Source organism: Culex pipiens, chromosome 2 (assembly GCF_016801865.2).
Source record: "Culex pipiens pallens isolate TS chromosome 2, TS_CPP_V2, whole genome shotgun sequence".
In the NCBI taxonomy this organism is placed as follows: domain Eukaryota; kingdom Metazoa; phylum Arthropoda; class Insecta; order Diptera; family Culicidae; genus Culex; species Culex pipiens.
Window position 1 is genome coordinate 82,294,356 of NC_068938.1, and position 23,555 is coordinate 82,317,910.

The window sequence follows — 23,555 nt, forward strand, 5'->3', positions numbered from 1 at the left end:
ACCCCCAAGAAGAAAGTAAACGCTTTGTTTACACCCGGCAAGTTTCGAGGCAATTTGTTCGATCATTGTTTAATCACCGTGTTCGCAGACTACATCGCCGGCAGACATATCGTCTTGTTGAGTTTTCTAAATCAAACAAGAAGAACCACCGGCGGAGTACAAGAACGACGAGGGTTATTTGCCCTGATGAGCGCCCGATGATAAGGCAAACAACATTGAAACTTTGATGAGACTTCCTCGCCTTCCCTCTTGAGATTGGTTGGTAAATAGAGGATTTTACACCTTTCGGTGCTTCCGTTTGGGGATTAGCACTTGGGAACTAAGCGGATCAATGTTCAATACTGTTGAATGATGAGAATTAATTTGAACTATTGGTATCTTTGATTTTATCGAAACACTGACTTTCCTGCCTAAACTAAATAACTTAGATGGAAGGTAGTGTATCATCACAAGCTAACTAACTCGTGATGTTTACAAGAAAACCCCATATATTTATACATCACATTTTTTTTTATTGTCTGCTTTCTAACTTTGTATAATGTTGTTACACTCTTTTAAATAACCCTGCAAAAATGGTACAAAAAAAAACAATAAACAAATAAAATTAAGAATATTGTTAAATATCTATCTAAAAAAAATACAATGAGATAACGAAAAAAGGCAGAGGTTTTCAAAAAAATATTATTTTCGAAGAAGAATAGTTTTTTTTTCGGAATTTTGAATACGCGGTCAAATCGTGCGTCAAACTTTAAAATCATCCCTTTTTCAAGCTGCAAATTGTTTCATAAAACCGTCTTTTTCGAAAATAGAAGAGGTCGTACCACCCCTCCGTCACGAGATATCAAAAAATGGAACTCGGAGTCGTAATCAGGGACCAAAATTATCCCTTAAGACAAAGTTTCACGCAAATTGGAGAAGGGTCGGGGCAACTATTTGAGATTTCGTGTGAGTAGTTGGCGGAGAAAATCTGTATCTTTTGAAGCAATTTCCTGATCATTTTGATATCAAAGTTGTAGGTAATGATGAGGACTACTCAGAGAAAAATGGTACACGGAAATAAAATTCTTATTTTAAAGTTTTTTTTCATAGAAATTAAATTTCCTAAAATTCGTATATTTTAAATTTTGTATTTTTTTTTTCATACGTTTCAGGGAACAAAAAACGCAACTTTGAGCCATAGAAATGTATGGGCAAATGTATTTTTGCTAAGTTTATGCTGTGTTGTTTTTTCAAACAGAAGTTTTAATCGAATTTGTTTTGAATTCAGTTTTTGATGTAAATTCAAATTTGCAATCAAAAAGTACTTTACAGATTTTTGGTAAAGTGCACCGTTTTCAAGATAAAGCCACCTAAAGTTTAATTTTCTCTATAAAATTCCAGTTTTTGAATTTTTATTACAGTGTCCATGATTGACCATTCCTGAAAACATTTTTCGAAAAGTTGAGGAAATTTACAATTAAATTGCATAAGAGACGTTTAAGATTGGACGTCTTGTAGCTTTAATACAGCGGATAAAAGAAAAAAAAAACAGGAAAATGGCCCCACATTTTCTACTGCTAATATCTCGGCAAGTAAAGTTCCAATCAATATATAAAAAAATGAGAAAATTGTAAAATTTTCTGATCTGTTCGAAAGTAATATTTGAAAAATTTGGAATCGAGACAAACATTTCCAAAGAGCGTAATATTGATCCCAAAATTTCACGAAGTCTGACCAGTTTGAGATTTATTAAAAAATATAATCGAAAAACTGCATTGTTCAGTGAACCCTCTACTTTTTTCGGTATTTTTTCTCAAATTTTAATTTTTGTATTTTTTAATCCGACTGAAACTTTTTTAGTGCCTTCAGTATGCCCAAAGAAGCCATTTTGCATCATTAGTTTGTCCATATAATTTTCCATACAAATTTGGCAGCTGGCCATACAAAAATAATGTATGAAAATTCAAAAATCTGTATCTTTTGAAGGAATTTTTTGATCGATTTGGTATCTTCGGCAAAGTTGTAGGTATGGATATATAGATGATACACGATAAAAAAATTTTGGCGATTTTTTATTTAACTTTTTGTCACTAAAACTTGATTTGCAAAAAAAATACTATTTTTATTTATTTTATGTTTTGATATGTTTTAGAGGACATAAAATGCCAACTTTTCAGAAATTTCCAGGTTGTGCAAAAAATCTTTGAGCGAATTATAAATTTTTTAATCAATATGTTTTTTTTTTCAAAAAATCGAAAAATTGGTCGCAAAAATTTTTCAACTTCATTTTTCGATGTAAAATCAAATTTGCAATCAAAAAGTACTCCAGTGAAATTTAGATAAATGCACTGTTTTCAAGTTAATTCCATTTTTAGGAAACATTTTTAAAAATAGTCGCAGTTTTTCATTTTTTTAAATTAGGGCACATGTTTGCCCACCTATAAAAAAAAAATATTTTTGAAAAGCTGAGAAAATTTCTATATTTTGCATTTTTAAACTTTGTTGATACGACACTTAGTTGCTGAGATATTGCCATGCAAAGGTTTAAAACAGGAAAATTGATGTTTTCTAATTCCCACCCAAACAACACACCATTTTCTAATGTCGATATCTCAGCAACTCATGTAAACGAAATATTGGCAACGTCACAATTTTTCGTTTACATTTTCTTTTTTACCTTAAAAACTGTAATTGTTAAATTTGTTGAGTATGATTTTAATTTACAACATTGCTGAAGACAAAAGATACAGATTTTCGTACTATTTTTGTATGGATAGCTGCCAAAATTGTATGGAGGATCGTATGAGTGAACTAATGACACAAAATGGCTTATTTGACCATAAGGAAAGCCCCCAAAAAGTTTGCGTTATCTCAGCAAAGCCATTTCTTGTTTTTAAAGGCTTTCCAAAATTGTCAAACTTACAACTTGCAACAATCTGACCGTACAAAAAGTCAAACTTGGTAGTAAATCATACCACCTTGAGCAAAAATCTTTATTTTGCCCTTAAGGGCTAGTAGCAGTTTTAATCAATTTTAAATATATAATAATTTGAAAATTTGGTGTACCGTAAACCGGGGTGACTTTGATAGGATTTCAATTAATTTTTGGAACATTTTGCAACTGGTATGGTTTGTCTGGTTTGTCTTTTTTTTTGACACAACGTATATACACCATTTAAAAAAATCAATAGTGTTTAAAAAAATAGTTACGTTAAAAAATTCTTAGTTTAAATTCCAGGGTGTCTTTGATAGTCATAGTTTTTGTTGAAAACAGCTTTAAGGTGTTCAAACTTTATTTTTACGTAAAATATAACATCCTAAGGCTGCTAATATAGTTTTCAAGAAAGAAAAAAAATAGGGTATATGGCCCTATTTTGGACCTACTATGCAAAGCGTCAACATATTTCGCATAGTTCTCAGGAACGGTCTAACTAATTTGACTCGTTTCAGGATTGTTTTGTGCCTTAATTTATGCTTAACAAAGTGTACTATTGAAAATTTAAAATAATTTAACCATTTCATTGTAATAAGCATTTCAAGTAAAACATTTTTTGGATGCTTTTTGGACTTATTGAATGTATTTTGGAGACATCGCTGAATCTATTTTGGACCCACACTCTGATTGGTTGAAATTTGGACAACTCGAATTGCGGCGTGCGGCGGCAACACGCACACTTACAAAAACTCGGTTTGATAAACTAAAGGGCCTATCCACGATCATAATTTAAAAATTTTATTTCAGAAATTAAACAATTATGATGAAACAATGGATTTGAATTTGAAAACGTGTTTTAATCATATTGAATGGAAACTCACGCATCTTTAGCAGGTCTCTGTCCTATTTACAATTTGCATATTCTTACGACCTAATTGTTCAAGCATTATAACATAAAAGACAACCCGTTAATACTCGCAATAAAAACACCTAATCTTAAAATTAAATGAATGACACAGATACATAACAAGTTACAATGAAAAAAGGTTCTAAATTTTACGCAGAGCTTATGTTCAAATATTATTAAACAATCAAGAAATTTTAAAGGGAGATTATAGCTTGTAACTTGGTGTGAAACTTTCTCATCTGTCATGTTGATCGAGTACAGAAAACAGAGAACGCGGTTGAACGCGGTGCACGGGGATCACTGGAAAATAATGCTATTTATCAACATTTTCTTAGTTACAGTTATTTAACTTTTTAAACTTTTCAAAATTTCATGAAAAGTTCTTCATGAGGTACTTTGAGCACTTCTCTACCACGGTCAGTATGATTCCATACCATTCCGTACGTATTCAATTTTTACTCTTCATTTTGCGGAAAAATATCAAACCTATCAAAGTCACCCCGGCTATATGTCTCAAATCATAAAATTCATAATGTTAACATCGCATTAACCTCTTATGCTTATTTTTTTTCGAAGATTTTTATTTTTCTAGCTGTTTAGAGGAGCGGCCGTGACTGACTGGTTACGGTGTTCGCTTTGTAAGCGAATGGTTCTGGGTTCGATGCCCATCTGCTCCCAACGAGAAAGATTAGAACACAGAAATTAGAAATGATGAATATGAACGAAAAATCAAAGTCGCTCGAGGCGGGGTTCGATCCCCCGTCCTTTGGGTTGGTAAGCAAAAATGCTAACCACTAGGCCATGACGACTTGGTGAACTTGGACTGGAATTAGGAATACTTTTACAGAGAGCGAGTTGTGGCTCTATAACCACGGCAAATAGTGTCCAGGGCATTCGTGGAAATACAATGTCCCATCCCAGAGGGTCCCGGAGTACCAAACCTTCTTAGCATGGTGCTCCCAACGAATACAACCAAATCTCGAAGCGTATGGTGGTGTGTCCCCACGCTTCTTCCTCCCCTGTCGATTCAGAATTGTGTTGTTGTTCGAACACTTAGTGCTCAAACTCAACCTAATTACGAGTCATCTCTGCGATACGGCTTTACGCAGTAGGCCTGGCCGCTTTAACGCTTGTGATGTCTCAATGCATTTCAATGCAATGGCGCACTACAAATGTTAATAAATGACAAGAAGAGTGCTAGGCGTCATCTAACCTAAGGCACTCTCCAGGATCCCTTCGAAAGATTGGCTGCGCTAGGGTCTGATTAGATTAGATTAGATTAGAAGATTTTTATTTTTCTAGCTGGTTTAATTGTGTTTCTAACATGATTGTCACGGTAAAATTTAAAAGTGTAATTTATTATAAACCAACGCTGCCAATTGTGAAAAAAATCGTTATACCTGTATTTAAAAAAAATATATATAGAGATAAATATGCAAAAATCAGATAAAACTTACAAAAAATATATTATCCATATGTATATTTCTCTGATTAGTTTGCAATACGTCTTAAAAGTCTTCACGATCTCCGACACATTTTTGATTTTTTTTCTGAACCAAACCAAATTTTGTTTGTTTTCCAGTAAAGAGCATTCAAAAGACGTGCAGACGATAATTCAAAGCAATTCGTAAATTGATCGAGAACTAATCGAAAAATTGATTTGTTTACAACTAGCGCTTAGGATCTTTTTAAAACTAACTCAAGATTTTTTTTAAATTTAGTTCATACGACTTTTTCAAAAACCACTCGTAAGCGATGTTGACAGCTCTTGTCACGGTGACAGCTGACCCTTTAGGTTTTTCAATCGTTTCTCCTTCAATTTCAACAGGGTAGCCAGTTTGCATTTTTTTGGAGCAAAAATTAAAAATATATGCGGCTAAATTGGTGATCATGATGTTAATACAAAGATAAATCAACATCAGTTTAAATTTTGGGATACTTTGCAATCGGTCCTAACAATCATCTAAATCTCTAGCATCAATTTGCATTTTTATCGTTTAAAAAACATATTTTCATTGTTTCTGTTAATCATTTGCTTTTTAAAGCTTAGATTTCATTCAAATAATTACAGTAAAGAACTTCAATTCAAAATATTAAATTAAAAAATTTGAATCAATTTCAATGAAATATCGAAATAAATTGATAAGCAAAACTGGCAACACCTTGTTATGCATGTGTTGGTGATAGCCTTGAACCGACGGCAAAGTAGCTCCAAAAACTGATCCAACGCGGCTGATTTGAAAAAATATTTTGAAATGAGTTTTTTTCGATAACAGAATAGTTATTTCAATGGTTTAGTGACGGAAAACAAGAAAGAATTAAATAAACAACAGTTACATTGCTCGGAAACCGGACGAAATTGCTTGGTGTCAGTGCAAAACAGAAAAAATCATCAAGGTGTCGCGAGCCAAATCTGATAAGCAACGAGGCCGGAATTTTTGGACCTAATCGATGTGCTAGGAAAATGAAAGGAAGTTCAAATGGCGTTGGAAAAAGTGGCTGAAAAAGCGGAAATAATCAAAAATGTTAACATTTTTGGAAGAGGTAAGATACAAAACGATCCTGCCTACACTTTCTGTTGGTTGGATTCAGTGAATTCGTACTTTAAAAGCCTGAACTACCTCGATTAATAAAAATAGGTCCAAAATAGGTACTAGGTCCAAAATAGGGTCATATACCCTATTTATATTTAGTTAACTATGTTTATAATTTTTTTACAACATACATATAAATTTTATGTAAAATTGTTAAGATGTCAGAATTTTGCCAGAAATTCGTTAAAACTTTATACATTCTTAGTTAACGGAGCACATCAACCAGAACTTTTGCACCAAGATTTTTGTTAGACATTTTAGTACCTTCAAAATTACGGATACATTCGATATCATTTTTTATTCATTCCCTAAAGTACTGTCTTCAAAACAATTTACAACAAAGATTAACTATTTTTACAATCAAATTGTTGCAGGATTGGGTCCATAAGTTTGACAATTTTGGAATAAGAAAACAGCAACTGACTTGGTTGTTGTGCACCCTTAACTTATTTTGATATAAAAATTGTTATGAAAACCTCCTCAAACTCACCACAACTAATCCGATTACAAACTTCCATTGCTCATTATCTCAACAGGATCAGTGAGTCCTTAGTAGGTCACACAAACACGCAATTCCTCAGTAAAGCAGCTGCTTAGCATTGAAATCACTTTAAATTAACCCTGTTTAACTATACATGCAACACACAGACACACACTGCTCTTCTTCTCTTTTCACATAATCCAAGCCAAACGTTGGTCCAACCCCACCTGGTCAGACAGCTTGTGTATTCACTGTTAAGTTATGACGACGACGATAGCAGCCAGCTGATGATGAAGAAACGTTACGTTACCAACGTACACACGGTGCTGAATCTCTCTGGCACCGCAGCTATTCCGTAACACATCGAGGCAATTTGAATGCACCTCCCTCACTTTGGTTTCCATTCAGCGGAGTATTTTTTTCCCTCTATGCCATAATCATAACCATTAACCATCAACCATAAAGAGAAACGCCACTTGCTTCCGTCTCGAATGCACTTTGCAAACCCGTGTGAGGATTAATGCACTTTTTTTCGCTGAGCTGCAAAACGAGGAAAAACAATTCGGCGTCGCGAAAAGAAGGTGTGACGGAATAACTCGAAAGAATCACTCAACTCACAAATCCCTCTGCAAGGTTTTGAAATGTTTGAACAAAAATGTCCTCAAAGCTTTGAGGACGCGCGCGCGCGTTTTTCCTTCCTTTCAAGTGCACTCGCGAGTACAGACTGACTATATAAAGACAATAAATCCATGCGCGCGGGAAAACCGGTTCCCCGTCTTTCACTCTCGGTTTGTGGAGATTTACAATCGCGAATCACAGCGTGACTCTCTCTCTCTCTGTCTCTTCTTACGGACGGACGGCCTACGGGAACGCTATCCGGAGGACCGGAACCAGGGGTTCCAGAAAATGATAGTAATTTTTTTTGCTCTAACAGGTTAGTTTCCACATTTTCTTTGTTTTTTCAACACTTTTAAAACAACAAAACAAAGTAATAGAGGAGAAAAGCAACTCGCGACAAAATTTTGAGGCTAGGAATTTTGACAGGTATGATTTTCATAAAGTATTCGCCTCCTATTCTCTCCCACAGAAAAGCTGAGGACAATGTAGCTGTCAAACTAGGCCAAACTGTTAAAGTCACTCACAAAATGAAATTTAAGTGATTTGAGTTCATTTCTGACGTCACGATTTTCTCCCCTATAGGGGATATATACCCATTTTAATATCTCTAAGCTGTTTGACCAACAATGGAAAGTTGCTTGCCCATTTTTATTTGAGCTATTTATTACGTTGGAACAGTCAAAAACACTTCATGAAAGCTGTAATTTATGATAAAATTGCTGATAGGCCGTTAATAGAAATAGGCTGAAAAAGGGTATAGTTCCCCTAATTAAAAAACCAAATAAGCTTTCAGTTGCTATAAATTGAGATCAGTGCACAATATCAAAACTTGCGTAATTAAGTACTTTCGATTGCAAATTGAATTTAACATCTGAAAATGGATTAATGGAACATGAAAATATCGTCTTTTTCGAAGATTAAAAAAAATTAAAGCACTGCCAAATCAATTTTAACGACCTTTGTTGTCAACGTTCAAAAGATGGAAAGTGACAAAACAAATTGATTTATATAATGTAACATTTTTTTTCTGTGAAGTCCTTAGCAAAAGCTCCAACTTTGCCCAAGACACCAAATCGATAAAAAAAAACTGTGCACAAGATACAGATTTTTAGATTTTAAAAGCTGCTAAAATTGTATGGAGACTTGGATGGACATACTAATGACAAACTATGAGCAACTGAATAATAAATGCAAATAATCGTTATTATTTTTTAGTAATTGTTGGTTTTTATGGAACTTTGTCCGTCGATTCTTTATGTTCAAATAAGCCATTTAACATCAAATTCTTCATACAAATCTCCATACAACTTTGAGGGCTGTCCAGAAAGAGCGCAACGAAAACATTCGTAAATGTTTATCGCGAGAAGGTATTTTCTGATCGAGCTAGCGTCTTCGACAAACTTGTAGGCTACAATTAGGACTATTTATTAAGGAAAAACTAGTTACACTGTAAAAAAAATTAACCCGTTTTGTTTAAATAACTTTTTATTGCAGAAACTTGATTTTTACAAACTTTAACCCCTTGGATTATTTCTGGAGTTTTTTTTTTTTTTTTTTTTTGAAAAGGTCCAATAAACCAAAATTCCAGTTTTTTGCTTTTTGGGTGTTTTTGAAACCGCCTTGAGTCAGGGGTGTTAAAAAACACCCAAAAAGCAAAAACTGAAAATGTTGTTTATTGGACCTTTTTAAAAAAGAACTCCAGATTTTTATTATTCCATGTTTTATTAGAAAAAAAAAACAAAGTTTTTAGCTATAGGATATGAAGGACGTTTGATTTTTGGCCAAGTTATCATTGTTTGAAGAAATAGTGTTTATTGAAAAATATCGAAAATGTACACAACAAAATTATACATAAAATGATTTTTAGATGTAAAGATAAATTCAAAATCGAAAATTACTTTCATAAAATTTTCAATAATTAAAAAACAGTTTTTGAGTAATAGTCATTTTAAGGATAAATTTTTTAACAAAATTGTTTTTTTTCCTTGTCCATCTTTGAAATATTCGTAAAAAATCTATTACAATTTCGCTTTTTAGGCATTTTCGATCCTACTGTTGACCTTACAAAGAATGAAAATTACCAAAAATAAGTATTTCTAAGTTCTACCCAATTGACCCTTAATTTTTAATCAATGATATCTTAGAAACCTTTTGTAAAATTTTCTAAACTCCTTGTAAAAATTATTTTCAGATTTTTCAAAAGGGCTTAAATAATTGTAATTGGTTCCAATGAAATGTAATTCATGATTTCAAAACCCGGAATTTTATTCAAGTTTTAATTTGCGAAGTTCTAGAAAAATTGCCGTATAATATTGTCGAAGACTGGCGTTTTTTCATTATTTTTTCACTTGCACCAAACCTAGTTTTGTCTAAGGAGTTGAATAAGGATGTATGCCAAATAGTCATTATTTGTAGTAACCCTATTGCCCATGGAGCTTTGGTACAAAGTACAGAACAAATCTCTTCAATACTTGGATATTTTGAAAACTAATGGTTGCAAAACAACTAGGCAGGTGTAAAATGCACTTGAAAACACTTTTTTCATTCAAATGTATGGTCTCAACATTGTTATTTCAATTTTTTATCCCTCCCTCGACCCAGACCAGAGTTGAGCGACATAAACTTTAAAAAATATTTGCAACGGCCTAATTATGTTCGGACAAAATATTCGAAAATACAAAAAAAAAACAAAGACAAAAGAGTGATTGGAGTTGGTAGAATAGGCCTATTAATAAAAATACAAAAACTACCCAAGATAAATACATGTAAATATACATACATTGAATGAAGAAAAACGTAAAAAACAGAACACAAGAAAAATAACAATTATCGAATATTTGTTTAGCAGTACAGGGTTAATCTTATGAAATGTCAATACAGTTCAATTCGTTTTTTTAGATTAATGCGATTCAATGCGGATGCGTTACCACTAGACTTCATGGCTCAGTCTTAAACTTTTAAATTATTTTTGCAAAGTTAATAAAAGAATATAGTGATGATTTGCTGCCGTTAGTTGCATGTTCACCTCGTCAAATGTTTTACCTGTAAAAAAAAAGAAAAAGAGTGATGTTAGAATCTTTTTATCATATTAAACACATTAAATTTACAAGTAAGATAATGCCATCTTTCCTCACAAAGAACCCCTGACCTGCTAAAACAGGTAAGTTTAAAAAAAAGAACTAAAAAAAACCGTAAATCTGAAAAGGCCTCCCAAGCAATAGCTCATATTCGGTGGCTGGCACACACAATTCGCCAACCAAACGCGGTTGGATCATCATCATCAACTTGGCCCCCCTCACGACGACGATTCGACCTATAACGACCCAGACCCAGCAATGGATGAGTCACCCTACCAAGCGTTGGGTTCCATCATCTGACCGGCATGTGGCCTCTCCTCGATCCTCCTCTTCTGTCTTAATACATATTCGAAAAGTGCTGATGACCAGCCCAGACGCGCTTCTCCTGAAGTTGGCCAGACGGTCGCGCAAACCGTTTGTCGTCTTTTCCTTATTCGAGTGATTTTTAAAAAGTCAGACTAAAGAGAGAAGAAGGCGAAAAAAGAGGCGAAAAATCACGTCCAAAACGGGGGCCCCGGCGAGCATATATTTATTTTTCGAAACTGTCACGAAGAAACAAACAAAACCGGGCTTGAATATTGTCGTCATGCAACTCGGTGCGGATTCAACGGTTCTTGGACGACTGAACTCCCGCCGATGGCCACACTGATCTGCTTGCGTGAGTTGAGCTGGATTAAGACGGGTCGGACGGTGTGCGAAGTATAGTAGAGGAGAGGTGAAATAACCGTGATTGACCCACATTTGCTGATAAAAGCAGGTCCTTTCCGTCGAAGTGATGTCAAGTATTTCTTTGTTATTTTCAAGAAAAATATCAGAAGAAATGTAAAAAGCTCTTGTCGGAGCGAAAAACTACTTGAGTGAGAAAAAATGTGAAGTTTTCTGTTCCTGTTTGTAAAAGAGCAATTCCATGTCACATAGGGAATCGGTTGTACCCGACCCTCCTGATTTCAAGGAAACTTTTTAGAAATGTTATCCTACGCCTAAATAAGCAATTTATGTGTATTTCGAACCAGTTGCACTCGATAATGAAGAGGGCGTAAGTGCGTAAGTAAAATAAGTGAAAATTTGAAAGTTAGCACATGATAAATTTTCGTTCAAAACTTTTGTGAAATAGTTTAAGATGTTACAAAAAGACTCAGGAAAAATGTAGGATGGTGCAACTGTCCTAAAAAAAATTACTAAAACGTTTTTAAATGCTCTAAACGTCAAAATTATTCAAACGCCGGAGAGTTGCTCCATCCTAAATTTTGTGTTTTTTTTAGTGTATTTAAAAAAAGCTCGTCAAATTTCCTACAAGTTTGTCTTTGACCACGTGAGCAACTCTCTACGAAATCGGCCGATTTCGACCATTTTTATTTTTTGTATTTTTTTTATTTGACTCAAACTTTGTGGGGGCCTTCCCTATGACCAAATAAGCTATTTTGCGTCATTGGTTCACCCATACAAGTCTCCATACAATTTTGGCAGCTGTCCATACAAAAATGGTATGTAAATATTCAAATAGCTGTAACTTTTGAGTGAATTTTCTGATCAATTTGGTGTCTTCGGCAAAGTTGTAGGTATTGTTGAGGACTTTTGAGAAAAAAATAGGTACACGGAAAAAAAAATTGCAGATTTTTTTATCAACATTTTTTTCACTAAAACTCAATTTCCCAAAATACGTATTTTTTGATTTTCGAGATTTTTTGATATGTTTTAGGGGACAAAAATCCGCAACTTTTGAGCCATAGAGAAACATGGTCAAAAAAACTGCCGCCGAGTTATGCATTTTTGAAAAAATAGTGATTTTTGGAAAAATTGAAGTTTCATGCAAAAACAAGTTTGACATTACTTTTTAATTCAAAATTTAATTTGCAATCGAAAAGTACTTTACAGATTTTTTGATAAAGGGCTCCGTTTTCAAGATATAGCCACCGAAAGTTTGATTTTAGCGAAATATTTGCAGTTTTTCAATTTTTAAAGTAGTGACCATGAGTGACCATTTCTAAAAATATTTTTTTTGAAAAGTTCAGAAAATTTGCTATAAAATTGTCTAAGAGACATTGAAGATTGGACCTCGGGTTGCTGAGATAGAGCCGCTTTAAGAAAAAGAAACACGAAAATTGAAGTTTTCTAAATCTCACCAAAACAACCCACCTTTTTCTAATGACGATATCTCAGCAATTAATGGTCCGATTTTCAATGTTAATATATGAAACATTCGTGAAATTTTTCGATCTTTTCGATAAAAATATTTTGAAAATTTTTAAATCAAGACTTACATTTTTAAAAGGGCCAAATATTGAATATTACAACCATTTAAAATGCTAGTCTTGATTTAACAATTTTCAAAATATTTTTTTCGAAAAGATCGGAAAATTTCACGAATGTTTCATGTATTAACATTGAAAATCGGACAATTAAATGCTGAAATATCGTCATTAGAAAATGGTGGGCTGTTTGGGTGAGCCTAGAAAAATTCAATTTTCGTGTTTCTTTTTCTTTAAGCCGCTGTATTTCAGCAACCAGAGGTCCAATCTTCAATGTCTCTTAGACAATTTTATAGCAAATTTTCTGAACTTAAAAAAAAAATTAGAAATGGTCACTCATGGTCACTATTTTTAAAAATTGAAAAACTGCAAATATTTCACTAAAATCAAACTTTCGGTGGCTATATCTTGAAAACGGAGCCCTTTATCAAAAAATCTGTAAAGTACTTTTCGATTGCAAATTAAATTTTGCATTAAAAAGTAATGTCAAACTTGTTTTTGCATAAAACTTCGATTTTTTTCCAAAAATCACTATTTTTTTCAAAAATTCATAACTCGGCGGCAGATTTTTTGACCATGTTTCTCTATGGCTCAAAAGTTGCGGATTTTTGTCCCCTAAAACATATCAAAAAATCTCGAAAATCAAAAAATACGTATTTTGGGAAATTGAGTTTTAGTGAAAAAAAAGTTGATAAAAAAATCTGCAAATTTTTTTTTCCGTGTACCTATTTTTTTCTCAAAAGTCCTCAACAATACCTACAACTTTGCCGAAGACACCAAATTGATCAGAAAATTCACTCAAAAGTTACAGATATTCGAATATTTACATACCATTTTTGTATGGACAGCTGCCAGAATTGTATGGAGACTTGTATGGGTGAACCAATGACACAAAATAGCATATTTGGTCATAGGGAAGGCCCCACAAAGTTTGAGCCAAATTAAAAAATACAAATAAAATCCATTTCCGGTTTTGGTAGAGAATTGCTCACGTTTTGACACGATGTAACAGCTTCGCGATACAGCAATATTTATATTACATACGCCCTTCTCAAATGTCTTTATCGAGTCTAACTGGCTCCATATACACAAAAATGGCTCATATAAGCGTAGAATAACATGTCTATAAAGTTTAATTGAAATCGGAGAGGGTCGAAAAAAAAGTACCTAAAAAAATCCTGTATTGGGCTGGAATTGCTCTACACAGCAAAAAATAATGTAAATTTGGAAGCTGTAATTTTGCAAGGAAACTTTTTTGGTGCCTTCGGTAAGCCCAAAGAAGAAATTTTCCGATCTGTTCGAAAAAAATAATTTCAAAATTTTTAAACCAAGACTAACATTTTAAAAGAGCGTAATATTGAATATTTAGCCCTTTTGAAATGTTAGTCTAGATTAAAATTAAAAATATTGTTTTCGAAAAAATCGAAAAATTTCACGAATGTTTCATATTTTAACATTGTAAATCGGGCCATTAGTTGCTAAGATATCGACGTTAGAAAATGGTGGGTCGTTTGGAAAACATCCCCCCCCCCCCCACCAATAGCTTAATTCCTCCCCAGGGGGAATTCCTCACCGGTTGAGAAACACTGGTCTAGGATAAGCACACTTTCCCTTTTTTGGGACACTCTATTGCATAATAAGATGCTTTAAAATAATACACACCTAAATACAATTTCTTGTTTGTTTTTTTTAAGGTATGTTTTTGATTGATTAATTAGAAAACTTATTGCGTCTGTTTGTCTGTGTCAATTTCAATTTGGCTAGTGTTACCACAGTAGCCGGTTGGCGGTAACTAGCCCTGCAACAACGACTCAAACCCGCATTTTCCGCACCTTGTTCCGGTTCCTGCAAAGCTCAGCCCCACCGCCGACTTTCCCATAGAAAGGGGTCCTTTTACCCCTCTCCCAACCAGCACCACCTCATCAACCACGTCGCGTTGTAATGCTTGTTAGTCGCGCTTCTACCTTTCGAGCCAAGACCAAATCGCTAGTCCATAAAATTTAGCCCCGGAGCCATTAGTGTTGCCGTTGGCCGTAAAAAAAAAACTCTAGAGAGAGACCTTAGCGCAAAAATGTAGCACTTTGGTTCGAAATTTTCCGCCTCGAGCCAATTTCTAGGCACTTTTACAAGTGGGCTGGATTTTTTTTTTTTTGCTTGTGGGTTGTGTGAGTGTATGTAAACGGAAGAACACGAAGACGACAAAATTCCAAAGAGAGTTTCTTGCACTTTCGGTGCGGGTTTCAACCCTCGCGAGAACCCGTTGGAGTTAAGATATTGGGCTGTAAAATTTAAAAACTAATTTGAAAGATTTACAGTGCGTTATGAAATGGTCATGGAACTCTCAGAAGCCGCGAAAATGATTTATGGGATTAAATAGAGTTGCAAAAGCAATTCTGCTGAAACAACCGCTTTGCCAAACAAATCAAAGAAAAGATAGTGAACAAGAAATTTACAAATTTACAACGCGTCATAAAAATCAATGGTCCTGCGAGGGATAATCGAGCCCCACTGAAGTCATGTTTAGTCCATTAATCTAGTTTTTTACCCCTTGCCGGTTGCTACTTTCGGCTTTTTGGATTTCGCAGCAAATGTGTGTTCTGAAGAGTGTGAGTGTGTGTGTTGCGAAAGTTTAGTATAGCTTCGTCTGGTAATGCTATACAATACCAACAAATGGCTTATTCTTGTTTGTTATCAAGCGGTGGAGTTATGACTAGAACATAATGACGCAATCTGTATGCCGGTTTGATACGGGAAAATAGTGGGTAGAGTCTGGAATTTGAATACGTCGAGTTTATAATCGATTTTTGTATTCATATTTGGTATCGCATAGGCTGCACAGAAAAGCATAACTGTCCTACATGGTTTCTTCTAACTTCTTGGTTTCGATCAACTTGACAGAATACATGGTTTCACATGCCTGAATATTTACTTACCAAATAGACATTTGTGGATTTATTTGAATGATTTTTACATTTTTTGTTAATTCTGATTCACTACGTAGCATTGTGTTGCTGAAGTAGAGCAATCCTCTACGAAATCGGCCGTTATCGACCATTTTGATTTTTTGATTTTTTTTATTTAGCTCAAACTTTGTGAAGGCCTTCCCTAGCACCAAAGAAGCCATTTTTTGTCATTGGTTCATACAATTTTGGCAGCTGTTCATACAAAAATGGTACGTAAATATTCGAAAATCTGTAACTTTTCAAGGATTTTTTTTATTGATTTGGTGTCTTCGGCAAAGTTGTAGGTATTGATGAGGACTATTCAGAAAAAATAGGTACCGTCCTCAGGGGCGATATTAGGTTTGGGGGGTGCTGAAATTTGTATGACCCAATCTCACCTACCCCAGAACCCTATGTCAACCCTGATGACGGAAAAAAATGGTGATTTTTTGATCAACTTTTTTTCACATAAGGCAGTTGCAAATATTTTCAAAGTTTATGTCGGCCTGAAAAATCAGGAGGCAAAAATAGTTTTTTCTCAAAAAACTTCAAAATTTTTATGAAAATTAAAGTCAACCGAATTCTAGTTAAAATGCATTTCCTACTCGTATAATCATTCACATCATCAAATTTTAAATTTTCATGAAAAACCAGTCTCACGAAAAGATTTTTTTTTTGCAAAAAAAAAAAAATGTCCGGCCCCCATCCCCTCGACTTTGGTCAGAGCCGAGGGACATAAATTTCAAAAAATATTTGCAACGGCCTAAATTCAATTTCCCAAAATCCGTATTTTTTATTTTTATTTTTATTTTTTCTTAAATGTTTAAGGGGATAAAACCCTGCATCTTTTAAGCCATTCAGAAGTATGGACCAATCCGGGACCGTGGTGTAGGGGTAAGCGTGGTTGCCTCTAACCCAGTCGGCTTGGGTTCGATCCCAGATGGTCCCGGTGGCATTTTTCGAGACGAGATTTGTCTGACCACGCCTTCCGTCGGATGGGGAAGTAAATGTTGACCCCGGACTAACCTAAAAAGGTTAGGTCGAAAGCTCAGTCCAGGTGTAGGAGTCGTCTCCCTGGGTCCTGTCTCGGTGGAGTCGCTTGTAGGCAGTTGGACTAACAATCCAAAGGTCGTCAGTTCGAATCCTGGGGTGGATGGAAACTAAGGTGTAAAAAGAGTTTTGCAATTGCCTCAACAATCAAGCCTTCGGGCAATTAGTTTCGAGTAGGAATCTCGCAATCGAGAACGCCAAGGCAATGCTGTAGAGCGAATAATTTGATTTGATTTTTAAGAAGTATGGATCAAGTTTTACCGACGTGTTATGATTTTTTTTTAAATACTAATTTTTGTAAAAAAAAATCTTGTACATAACATTTTTGACCTCATTTTTTATGTAAAATAGAATTTGCAATCAAAAAGTATACTGTTTTCCAAATATAGCCATTAAAAGTTAAATTTTGTCCGAAAAATTCCGGTTTTTTGATTTTTTAAAAAAGTGTCCATCAAGGTTTTTAATAGATAAAACTATCGTCGATAATATTTGTCGGTATAATTCTATCGGCGATAATCTTATCGCCGATGATGGACGAAAACTCATTTTTTAAATCTTTCTAAAATCGATAAATTCAATCATATCATGTTGAATTTTTTATGTTTATATTTCACTAAGAATATATTTTTTGAAAATGTATTAAGTTTCAGAGCAAAAATATGTATTAAAAATTGTTCACAAAATACCGTATTTTTTCAAAAGTATCAAAAAGTATCAAACGAAGCGAAATTTTTATGCTTTTTCGCTTTATCAGATTTTTTTTAAATACTAACATTCTCACAAATTGCCGTATATTTTCGAAAATACTCAAATTTTCAAAATATGCAGTATGGGTATCAAACGAAGCAAAATTTTGTTTTCTTTTCACTTTATTAGAGTTTTTTATTTTGAAAATACTAAAAATTTTAACAAAATACTGTATTTTTTCGAAAATATCAAACTAGTTGAAATTCCGTATGTTTTTAAATTTATTAGAGTTTTTTTAATATTAAAATTTTCACAAATTTGCGAAAATGTTTTAATACGAACACTGTAATTATTGAAAATTTGATTATTTTTATATTTTACAAAAAATGAAAAGTTGAATACTTTCGAAAGAATACGGTACCGTAAAACGGGGTGACTTTGATAGCCGGGGTGACTTTGATAGGTTTGCGATTTTTCCGCAAAATGAAGAGTACAATTAAAATACGTAAGGAATGGTTCAGAAACATACTGACCGTGGTAGAGAAGTGTTCAAAGTACCTCATGAAGAACTTTTCATAAATTTTTAAAAAGTTTATAAAGTTAGTTAACTATAGTTAAGAAAATGTGGATGAAAGTCATTATTTTAAACTTCTCAAAGTGTCATGATTTTCTCAATGAACATGATTTTTAATCGGAAAACGGAATGCATTTTCGGATTCTTTGGACAATTTTCCACTAGGAGAAGGTTAAATAAGTTTGTAAATAATAAATAATATGTGTTTTTGAAACACAATTTAAAAAAATCTCCAAATTTATAGGCAAATTCAGTTGAACAAATTTCATGTAAAATGTGAAAACTTGTGATTCGTGCTTCGAATTCAGTATAAAATGCAATATAAATCGATAGTTTTATAAACAAAACAATTTTTAACAAATTTCAGGTAAAATTCAGACTTTTTAACAATTTTACCTAAAATTTATATGAATTTTGTTAAAAAGCTTATAAACTTAGTTAACTTAATATAAACATTGATTTTTTTTCTTACAAACTATATCAGCTACTTTAGTGATGGTACATTTAACGTACAAATAAAGTTTGAACATCTTAAATATGATTTTAACAAGAAAAACTATGACTATCAAAGTCACCCCGGAATTAAAACCAAAAATTTTTAACGTAACTATTTTTCTAAACATTATTGAAAAAACTTTTTTTCCAAAATAGTGCATGGACTTTGTGTGGCCTACCCCAGTACATGTTTTAAAAATAATAATCTTGAGAAAAACCTTACCTGTTGGAAAATGTTCTAAAAACAAATTGAAATCCTATCAAAGTCACCCCGGTTTACGGTATTTGGTGAATAATTTTGAGTACATATTTTACTTTGAAACTTACTACACTTTGAAAAAATATATTCTTGGTGAATGTTGAACTAAATTGATTTCAAAAAGATTTTAAAAATGAGTTATCGTCCCGACGATAACGATAGTTCTATCGTTATCGTTATCGATAGAACTATCGTTATCGTTATCGAACCTCGATAATTTTATCGTTAACAACCTTGGTGTCTATGATTGTCCACCTTGAAAATATTTATTTTCGAAATCTGGAGTTTTTTTTTTAAAAGGTCCAATAAACCAAATTTACAGTTTTTGATTTTTGGGTGTTTTTGAAACTGCCTTGAGTCAGGGGTATTAAAAAACACCCAAAAAGCAAAAACAGAAAATTTGGTTTATTGGACCTTTAAAAAAAACTCCAGAAATTTCCTACAACTTCGTCTAACAAACATTGAAGATTGGACCTCTGGTCGCTGAGATACAGCGGATAAAAGAAAAATAAACATGAAAAATTGTTTTTTTTTTTTAATCTCACCCAAACAACCCTCTATTTTCTAATGTCGATATCTTTTCCGATCTTTTCGAAAACAACATTTTGATTTTTTATAATCAAGACTATCATTTCAAAAGGGCATAATATTGAATGTTTGGCTATTTAAAATGCCAGTCTTGATGGGTGTTTCATATGTTTATAGGACCGAATAAAAAAACTGTAGATTTTTATGTCATTTTGTTTTTGGTCATGTCTGTAACATAATCTGGCTTCTTGGCTCTTTTTGATTCTTTGGCTGCAATTGTAACACCGATTTTTGTTATAACTTATTTGGTTAGGTTTCAAAATAGCCATTTTTTATTTTCGACCAACATTAAGTGCCCATATCTTTTATAAATCACACTGCGCCAACTTTATGTATTCACACACACAAAAATAACTCTGCATTGAAATATGTACCAACCTCTGAAGCTTAAAAGTGTGTTACGGGCCCGATTAGCATACACCGCACTTTGTTTTTAGGTTTCGTTTTGCACTGGATATTTTGTTTTTTGTTTTTATTCCTTTCGTGCTCTCAACTCCTTTCACTCCGCGTGCCTTCGAAAATGTTTGTTGTATAATTGTGGCTCATTACCGTTTCATACTCACATACCCATGTGGTAGCTCGTACCACACGTCAACAACAACATACGCCACTGTTTTTTGTCTTATTCTTCTTGGACTGTGGTTTATTTTTTTCTGGGACAGCTATTTAAAAGTGTGGCAGGTTAGTCCCCAAGTTGGCGCCCCATAACGGATCAATTTCAAGTTCAGCTGTTTAGTTCAATAGGAAGCTTGTGACAGTTGTCGTGTTAAGGAGCAATTTAATTTTGTTTAATTTGATTAAAAATGAACATCTATTGACAAATTACCCTCTAGTTGCACGCGAGAGATCGCTGAGCTATTTATGCACCGTGAATAAGCCAACCTGCGAAGGTTGCGCTTCAGAAATATCAGGTGTCAAAAATTCTCACCATTTAAGGTGCACAGGTACAGCGAGCGGCGTAGTCTTACATATATGAAAAGAATAAATTCAAACAAGAAGAAGAAGCGAAAGAACAAGCACACATACTTCTAAAGTAATAAGCCGCCCTAGGTTGCAATATCCGTGGCGCCTGACAGCACTGCGGATCGTCGTGTGGCCAGGGTTGCCAATTTGTCAATTTGTTTAATAAAGTTAAAGTTTTATTTTTTTATTTTTATACGTTTGTTGTTAACTTTTTGCTAATATTACTGATATTTCTACAAATTTTGTATTCATCAGAAACATGTTATTTTCACACTCAAGTTACAAATTCAGCCAAAAGGCAACCCTGCAAATCCGCGTTTATTGCATTATAATGGAATCTATAAATTTGGCGCAGAACGGTTGGGCAGGGGGCAATAATCGTTTGATTGGCCATTTTTAGCGCCGCGGCTGGCGCGGGGAGAACTTTTGGCGCCGCCGCCGACCTTCTTCAGGGAATAGACGAGCCGGAAGGTTGGCCGTACTAATTAGGCAATCCACTGTCAAGAGCAACTGTGAGGTAACGTCGGCGGCTTATTTGAATATGTTTTTTTCCTGTGCGGTGTGGCATAATACACCTGAGTCGGTCGGCCGGTGACGGTCTATTTGGGCGCGTCGTTCAGGCGGTGATAATCTTAGAAGTTATTTAAATATGACAATGGCATTGGCCGGGGAAAGTTCATGAAGTAGAGATACCGACGGGCTAACAAGGACGCCGGTGGTGTACGATGGTACACAGATGAGTTTGCCTAATATTTTTACATAAAATTTGATCATGTCTTTGCATCGGGAACCTAATGTTGGCATATCAGAAATCTAGTAATAAATTGCTTAGTAAGAAGTGAACGAGCATGTTAATATCTATAGTTTTGCAAAATAAGTTGTTTAAATAGTCAGAAAAAGGCGAATTGGATGGAATTAGGACCTAATCCTTAACCTGCCAAGTATATGAGAACTTCCCCTTATATTTTTTTTTTAATATCTGAAATATCTTTTTTTAAACATCGAGTGTTCCCGTTAAATCTATTTTTGTTTGTTTGACAAAACATACACAAAAAAGTGTCGTCTCGAAGCTAAATATGATCCACCCGTTTCCAAAGATAAACTCTTGTTGGCGTCATCGTGTTTAAACATAAACCCAGTAGTCGAACTCTACCACAGTGAAAAAAAATGTAAATCTTCGAGTTGATGTCATGTTACATAAATTATCACTGGAACGCCCAACGCATGTCCAACTAACAAGGACCGACGCCTCCTAAAAAAGTTGGAACGGTAACTTCAACTCGCTGGTTCCCGGGTACAACTTAACTAATTGGGACGATTCTTGTTTCCAGTGATTTGAAAGAATATCTAGATGATGCTAAAATTTTGCATGACTTAATTTGAACAAATCTGTAATTTCTACGACCGAAAACATCGTTCCAACTTTTTTTTTTCGCGTGTAAAAAAGTCCATACAAAAATGATACATGAAAATTCAAAAATCTGTATCTTTTGAAGGAATTTTTTGATCGATTTGGTGTCTTCGGTAAAGTTGTAGGTATGGATAAGGACTACACTGGAAAATAATGATACACGGTAAAAAAATTGTGATTTTTAATTCCTCTTTTTGACACTAAAACTTGATTTGCAAAAAAAAACACAATTTATATTTTTTTTCATTTTTTGATTTGTGTTAGGGGGCATCAAATGTCAACTTTTCTGAAATTTCCTGAATGTGCAAAAAATCTCATGCCGAGTTATAAATTTTTGAATCATTACTGTTTTTTTTCAAAAAATCCAAATATTGGTCGCAAAAATGAATATATTTGTAACGAAATCGAAATTTTTATTCAAAATAAAAACAAAAACAAAAAGAAAGTAGTATTGTCTAACTTTCACGGGAACCATCCACCCAAAACAATCAAATATCTTAAAATTAAATAGGATTCAGAAAAATCAGGAATGTTAAAAAGTTTATTTCAAAGATATAAAATAATTCTTTTCATTTGAATAAAACAAAGCTTGATTCTTTTAGTTTCTTTTGATACTTCAAATAAAACAGCAGTAAAACTGTTATTACAGCAAATGAAAATATTTCGTTAGTTTCTAAACAAAACTGAAAATTTTTAGCAATTTTTCAATAGGTTCATATCAAGCTATTCAATTGTAAACAAATAAAATTTACTTAAATAGTCTGTATGAATGAAATATTAATTATGTTATTATTTAAAAAAAGAGATTTGAGAAAATTGATAAATTTCACGAATTTTACGGCGTCTACGAAATCGTCAAAAATCATTAACCCTATGTTAGTAATTAAACAAGGGTACTAAACAAGCACTCGCTTAATTCAACAGTATTTCATAAAATTATTATTATTCCTATTTGAGTTTGATAAATCATTTTGAGAAAAATCGTTACAAACATAATATTTCACGGGATTTCACGGTAAAAGCCAAATTTCACGGATTTCACGCTGTCCGCGAAATCGTGAAATTTCACTAACCCTAGTTATCATTTATCATCGACAACGACTCACACATAGCGCCTGTTATGATCGTCACTGTTAAGCGAGTGAACGCACACACGACGTGGAAACGAACGAATGCGAAGCTTTCAAGCAGCCATTCGACCGGATGCTTCGTGTTCGTTCTCACTCTTTTGGCTTTCTTTCTTTCTTTTTCTTGCTCATTCTCTGACCGTGCTCTGAGCGAACGAATTTCTGGTGAGAGTTCAATGACTGTGTGAGTGGAAAATGCACTAAAGGTGTGATGAAATCGGGTTTTCTGAGCAAAATACATAAAAAGGTGTAATTCTCATCAGTTTCTGTTACAAGTTTTGTTAAATAAATCTGTCATTAATAATTTTGGAAAGCATTTGCGATTTGATTATTTAGGGGAGTGTGGGGTAATTTGGACACCCTAAGGAAATTGCTCTGTTACGGGCTGTATGGATATTTTAAAGGAATGTGGATGACACCAGAGGATAATAGAGACCATATTTGATAGAAAAATGTCATTCATTTAGATAAATTTTGATGTAAAACCCATTTTTATCGCAAAAATTAAAAGGTGTCCAAATTACCCCCACATTTTTGGACATGCCTTGTGGGGTAATTTGGACATGCCTTGTGGGGTTATATGGACATACCTTATGGGGTAATATGAACACCTTTTGTG

At 33.8% G+C, this 23,555-nt stretch overlaps 1 protein-coding gene across 3 annotated transcripts in view; it reads right to left on the bottom strand.

Moving 5' to 3' along the window:
• Positions 1 to 23,555, bottom strand: part of LOC120424552 (serine/threonine-protein kinase GL21140) — a 100,022-nt gene that overhangs the window by 47,371 nt on the left and 29,096 nt on the right. For 2 of the 3 annotated variants that reach the window (XM_039588718.2, XM_039588717.2), the window contains exon 1: positions 6,906 to 7,539. The exons of the other annotated variant lie outside the window; for it this stretch is intronic. In XM_039588718.2, the coding sequence (XP_039444652.1) occupies positions 6,906 to 6,933 (28 nt within the window). In that variant the 5' untranslated portion in view covers positions 6,934 to 7,539. Of the gene's footprint in view, positions 1 to 6,905; positions 7,540 to 23,555 lie in introns of those variants that run through there. 3 annotated transcript variants of the gene reach the window in all.